This window comes from Diplotaxodon limnothrissa, linkage group LG5 (assembly GCF_057381915.1).
Source record: "Diplotaxodon limnothrissa isolate DT_005_m linkage group LG5, D_limnothrissa_male_GT1.1, whole genome shotgun sequence".
Taxonomy (NCBI): Eukaryota; Metazoa; Chordata; class Actinopteri; order Cichliformes; family Cichlidae; genus Diplotaxodon; species Diplotaxodon limnothrissa.
The window spans coordinates 589986-596622 of NC_140600.1; the positions used below are offsets into that span (position 1 = coordinate 589986).

At 37.4% G+C, this 6637-nt stretch overlaps 1 protein-coding gene across 1 annotated transcript; it reads right to left on the reverse strand.

Moving 5' to 3' along the window:
• Positions 1-680: 680 nt before the first annotated feature.
• LOC146631395 (acidic mammalian chitinase-like) lies at positions 681-4603 on the reverse strand. Its single transcript, XM_085353648.1, has 13 exons — positions 4593-4603; positions 3803-3867; positions 3603-3662; positions 3484-3510; positions 3175-3379; positions 2984-3040; positions 2581-2746; positions 2273-2397; positions 2038-2161; positions 1750-1932; positions 1517-1633; positions 1289-1421; positions 681-928 (listed from the first exon to the last, which is right to left on the reverse strand). The coding sequence occupies exons 1-13, from the start codon at positions 4601-4603 to the stop codon at positions 681-683; spliced, it is 1521 nt and encodes a 506-aa protein (XP_085209774.1).
• Positions 4604-6637: the final 2034 nt, after the last annotated feature.

The following is a 6637-nucleotide window of genomic DNA, read 5'->3' on the forward strand; positions in this document are numbered from 1 at the left end:
AGTCCATTTGGCCTCTCATGGCCACCGTACCTTCCAGTTTCAACATAACTTTGCACCAGTGAACCAAGTAAGGTTCATAAAGACATGGTTGAGCAAATTTCGTGTGGAAGAATCTTACTGAACTACAAAGAGTCCTGTCTACAACCCGATAGAACAGTTTTGGATTGAATTAGAGCAGAGCTTCTTATCCCACAGTGTCTGACCTCACAAATGTGCTTCGAGAGAAATAGTGAAAAGTTACCATAAATACACTACTAACACTCCCAGAAGGGTTGAAGGTTTTATAGCTGCAACGGGTGGGTCAGCATTGTATTAAACTTCTATGCATGTGAAAGCAGAAAAGAAAATAATTTTGGCAATATAGTGCATTTTGCAAGGTTAGAAACTCTAAGCAGTAATTAACACTAATTCAAAGCTGAGGTGACCACTGTGACATTATTTTTGTTTTATTTGCTTTTTGTACGAGACAAAATCACTATTAGGCTGATGATGTCTGAACTGAGGCCTTCATTTTTGATGACGCGAGTTATACCCTGTTTATGGCAACTCTATCTATGTATCCAAGGACCCGAGTTATATAGGTGAATGAATGTGTACATAGAGGATACACTGATACACTTTAGTCCCTTTAATAGATGATGTTGGCACCAGATGTAATACACAATGCCTCTGCTCCAGGCTCAAGGCCAGTTACAGCATTTGCAGTTGTCATCAAAGACAGATCCAGCTCCACACTGCCCCACGTGGGTGTTGCCACCAGAACACATGTAGAAGCTGGCTTTGTCATCTGGGTGGGGATATACGCCATCAGGTTTCCCATTGCAGAATCCAGTTCCTGGGGCATGGGTAGTAGTGGTGGTGGTGCTGGGTGGAGAAGTGGTGCTCGCTCCAGGTTTTGGGGTGGTGGTTGAGGGTAGTGGGGGAAGCTCTTGACAGTACAGATCAAAGGAATTATGTGTTATTGGTGGTTTTTCATTCATGTGTATCAATAAGCATGAATCCCTTAATGCGTAACTGGCTAAAACACAACCTCACCCTAACCCAACCCACTGTTGACCTATTAACATGAATTCTTCATTACTCCAATCGCTACATGAAGAACATTTACTGCCCTCGTACAAAAGTTTTACTAGTTCAAAACTGTATCGAACATATTTGGATTTTTATTGACTGTTGTAGTAACATCTTATCTAAATTACAGAGGTTCTTATGATAACAGTTCCACACTAATTTATTAAATATATATAGACTAAAATAATTAATCTATATGAATCTGCTTTGGACATACCAATTTCAAGAAGGTTGCGCAGATGAGAGAGCAGAGGATGGGGACCCTCCCCGCAGAATTTTCCTGCAAAGTCATCCAAATCAAGAGCCCACACAAAGGCCCCGCCAAACTTCTGATCTTTCAGGTAACGTACCTATTGGGGAAAAATTAAACAGAGATTGATATCACTACCTTGTACATACACAAATGTGTTAAACAAAAAGAAATGATGCAAGCTTTCTCACTTACCTTGGTTTCATAGCTCTCCTTGTTGTCAAATCCTACCCACTCATTGTTTTTGAAAGCATAGGGGACTTTCTGGTCTTCAATCCAGTTAATGGTGCTGCCTTTCACGAAGGTACAGATCTACAGCACAGACTACATGGTTAACATTTGTCGTTTTATAAATATCATTAGATATCAAAGCAACATATGCTATACATCATGAGGCAATCATTAAATTCCAGCCTTAAGAAATGTACCTCATAATAAGACCAGAATCCAGCTTCACGGGTGTATGGACCAGCTGATGCTGGGCCGCTAGCTGGAGCACCAACACCAGTGTTTGATGATGTCAGGCGGAAGGTACGACCATAAGATGCAAATCCCATCCTCAGCTTCTCCAGTGGGGTGCCATTGTCTCTCCAATATTTCATGGCATAGTCCTATAGAAGTTAAAAAATGTGAAGTTTGTGTTCATAAGAAGTTACCTGTTAAAGTTACAGTTATCTTTTAAATGAATCTTATTTCAGTTTTAACGGTTTACTTACAATGTTGAAATAGATAAGGTCACCAAAGTCCTGAGATCCACGGTACAAAGGGCTGTTGTGTCCAGTGAATTGCTCCCAAGTTCCATGGAAGTCGTAGGTCATTATATTGATGAAATCTAATTCTCTGCAATAAGGAAATAAACATAAACAGTGACTTTCATGCTTACATTGCACAACTGTCAGATTTCTAAAAGTAGTAGATGAAGTAAGATGGTTTATAAAGCAGGACCCTCACTTGGCTATCTCAGCGATCTCATATCCAGCATCAATGGTTCCTTTTCCAGCAGCAACAGCAGCAGTTAGCATGAGCTGGGGATTGCCGGTAGCTTGGGCTTCAGCTGCAAAGGCAGCAACAAGTTCCTATAAAAGTGCACCACATAACAGTGTAAGAATGGAGTCCATGGGGTTTAGGAGGTATAGCAGATCATCTACCGATTGGAAGGTTAGTGGAATCAGTCCATTTAGCATTTACCATTCAAGTATGATACAAACGAAACAACATCAATGAGATGTAGATTTTAAAAAATGGAGATCTATACCCACCCTGCAGAGCAGAGTAAACCTCTGTTTGTCCTCAGGAGGACTTCCACGGGATCCAGGGTACTCCCAGTCCAAATCCAGACCGTCAAATCCATGAGTCCTCAGAAATCTGATAGTAGACTGGATGAACTTCTGACGATTAGCTGCAGTAGAAACTGTGATGGAGAACCTGCAAAAAAACAAAAAAACACAAAAACCAAGTTAACATTTGATCTTTATAGTAAAATCTGCTTAGTGCTTTATGTCTTTAACAGGAGAATTGTGATTAATGTTTGCTGTGTTTAATAATGGAAACTTCTTTTTGATTTTGATTTGATTCAGACTGATGGTTTACACACAATATTTGGTTAGCTACGTACCATTGTCCTAATGTGAAATAATTTTCTTTCTTTAAAGTATTTCTTACTGTGTTGACCCAAAGTTCCATCCACCAACGGCCAAGAGAGTCTTCAGGTGGGGATTCCTGGAAACAGCAGAAAACTTGTAATATCATTAAAGAAACTGTAATATCTTAGTGGAAAACTCTTAAAGACACGATACGCTCAAGAGGTATTGTGTTTTGCTTTACCTCTGACCTATAGGATAATATCCACTTACTTGGTCTTCAGATCATTGAAAGACTTGTAGAGGACGTCGTCATTCCACTCGTAGGTAACCAGCTCATTGTTGGAGTTGATGATGGAGAATGCATAGATGAGGGTGGTGCATAGGAAAGGGTCCACATTTTGTGGCAGAAACTTTCCATCTCCAGGCCTGTACTGGGACCAGTTGGTGAAGTAGCACTCCATCCTGCTGGCAGATCCTGTGGTGGTGTAATATTAATAAAGCACAGGTCCCAGTAGTGATACACAAGTAGTGATCAAAATTTATTTTCTTTAACAAAAAAGAAACAGAAAAAAAACTTACCCAGCTGGCTCATCACCAGACACAAACCTAAGAAAAATTAGAATGTAGGCAAAAGCATGATAAAATAAATGTCAGTGTTTACATTTATATTGTATGCATGCAATAAGTTCCCAAAATACCTGCTACAACTGTGAGCCTGGCCATCTTAGAGTGACTTCTTAATATTTCACTTGATGACTCTAAGAGAAAAAATGATGTCAGTTCCACAAATCAAGCAACACTATAAAAGCTACAACCTCCCACCCACCTACCCACCAGCAAAAAAAAAAAAGAAACCATGATTAAGAGAGAATAAGGGCTGTGCCCCTTGTTCATTTACCGTCAAACCAGAAGAAAGACCCAAACAGCCGCAACAAAGTTTGGCCTTTTATACACCTGATTGTTCTACGAACACAAAGACAATATAGCAGTCTTTCGTAAATCTAGGTCATAAGTGTACTGATTATTAGGACATGCTTTGATAAGAGATTGCTTAGTCTTAGCTATATGTAGGCAATAATTTACTCATTGTGGCACGTATATGACCCTGGTGTACCTTGGGTCACCGGTCACATATCATATCGTTATATAGTATATTACATACAGGGGGTAAAGTAAGTATAGAACATGTCACCAATTTTCTAAATAAATATATTTCTAAATTTGCTACTGACATGAAATTCTTATCAGAATTCAATCGCTAACAACCCATCCGATCCACACACGCAAAGAAATCAAACCATAGATGTCCGTAAATTATGCAAAATAATAAGAAATAATACAGGGGGGAAAGTATTGAACACACACAGAAAGGAAGTTGCAAAAACAAAAACCAGTCAAGACACTCGCAGAAATCCATCAGTAACTAGAAAGCAATTCTGTCAAGAATTAGTAATTAGCTGGTTCAGTCCCAACTGATGGCCTATAACCTATAAGAAACACCTCATGATAGATAAAACCAATGAGCTCTCTGAGGACATACTGATAGCACTGGTTACAGAAGAATTTCTAGGCTACTGAAGGTTCCAGTGAGCACTGTTGGGGCCATAATCCAGAAGTGGAAAGAACATCATAAGAAGACACTGAATCAGCAAGTACAATTGTTCCAAAGAAGACAATAAGTTACTCACTCCACCGCCATGCTCACTGCGTAAGACTCCAGTGTTGAAGAAAAAGCATGTTGAAGTACATTTAAACTTTGCTTTTGGATGCCATAATACACGTGATGTTTGGGTGTCAAAAAACACTGCATATCACCCCAGAAACTCCATAAGAACAGTGAAGTTTGGAGGTGGGAACATCGTGGTGTGGGGCTGTTTTTCAGCACACGGCAGTGGGACACTTAAACTGAAGAAAGGGTGAATGGAAAAGTGTATTGAAACATTTTTGATAAAAATCTGCTTCCATCTACCAGGATAATGAAAATGAAATGAGGGTGGACATTTGAGCAAGACAGTGATCCCACACACAGCCAAGGAAACGCTCAATTGGTTTCATGGTTATTCATTAATTAAATATAGGATGATATGATACCTGATAGAATTTTTGTTTTGGATACAAATCATATTGTTATGCTGTCATGTTCCAGATTAAAGTCAGTCTTAAAATGAATCATTGGAGGAAGTATTTATTCCTTTATGTTTTTTCTATTCATTCATTTCAACATTTTATTCTCATAATACAAGATAGAAAATAATTCCTACCTGGTTTATGACTGTGCTAATAATAAAGGTTTGAATTTATTCTCAAATAACTCTTGTTTTTACTTAACCCCTCTTCTTTTAGTTGGGTTGGAGGTTGTTAAAGTGGATGACCTTATTGTTGTTTCAATAATAAAGTTTGGTTGAAGGTTGGTGGTTTGATTCCTGAAAAGAAGCCTTCTTTTTTTTTAATGTGTGAAGTTTTGTAGACCCAAGTATACAACATGTGTATGTCAGCTTTGTGTCTTTATATAATATAATAATATATAAGATATAATAATAACATGAAAATTTGATGTCAGTTGTTATGGAAAATCATTAGTTTCCAGTTGTAACTGATAAATTAAAAAATTAAAGCAAATAAAGCACGATTATATCATAATACAAAGTACATCGATCATATGGGTGCATTTTGTGATGAAGTGAATGACTCCAATGACTGATACCTAAACATAATAGAAGAAGTATGAAAAATAATAATCACTCAATGTTTGTCAGCTATGTGACAATAATAAAAAAGATGATCATAAACTGAGAAACATCATGACATAACAATATAGAAGTGCCCATCTTCTAAGATTAACCGCGTTGATTATTTTATATCTCTCCTTTGTTGAAGACTGGCCACGACCTTTCATCATGAAAATGTTTCACAGCTAGTGCCATAATTAACATTTAGGTGATTTGGAAATAGGCTTGAGTGAATACACGTTATCCTGTGCAATAAACAGATTTACAATGGTGTGACGTTTGCGTGTGCTGGAACAAGTGATAAACCACTAACAAACTTTCAAATGAGTGGAAAGGAAAAAATAATACAGGTGATTCTGATCCCCCACCTGCTGCATGAATTTACATTGTCAACAAATCATTCTTGACTGTTTTCAGATTTCTTTTTTATTTCATAAAGTGTTTTTAAACAACAAAATATACCCTTTATTTAAAAAAAACAAAGAAAGAGATTTTCCTTGCTTGTGCAATCAGTTAGTGCTCACTCCTTCACATTATCTTATCACTTATCACTGTAAGATAACGTAAGGCCATCTATCTAAACATTATCCTTTTAGATGGCACAATATCCCCTGTGCTTTCCCTTACAAACCCTAGAATTTCTACAGTTTGCCTCAATGTTACACATAGTTTTCAGGGTGTGAAATAAAGTGTGCAAATTAAAATTAAAAGGGTGCTTAAAAATTAATCTTCAAAAAATAAAATAAAATGCAAAACACAAACAGAACATATGATACATATTCTGTTTGTTCCATTTATGATTGCTTGACTGATAAACCTGCAACTTAGATTATACTACCAAAAATATTCGCTCATCTGCCTTTGCATGCATATAAATTTAAATGGCATCCCATTCTAAATCCATAGGGCTCATTATAATGTCAGGCCACCCTTTACATCTACATCAGCTTCAGTTTTTTTGGTAATGCTTTCCACAGTGTTAGGAGCATGTTTATAGGAATTTT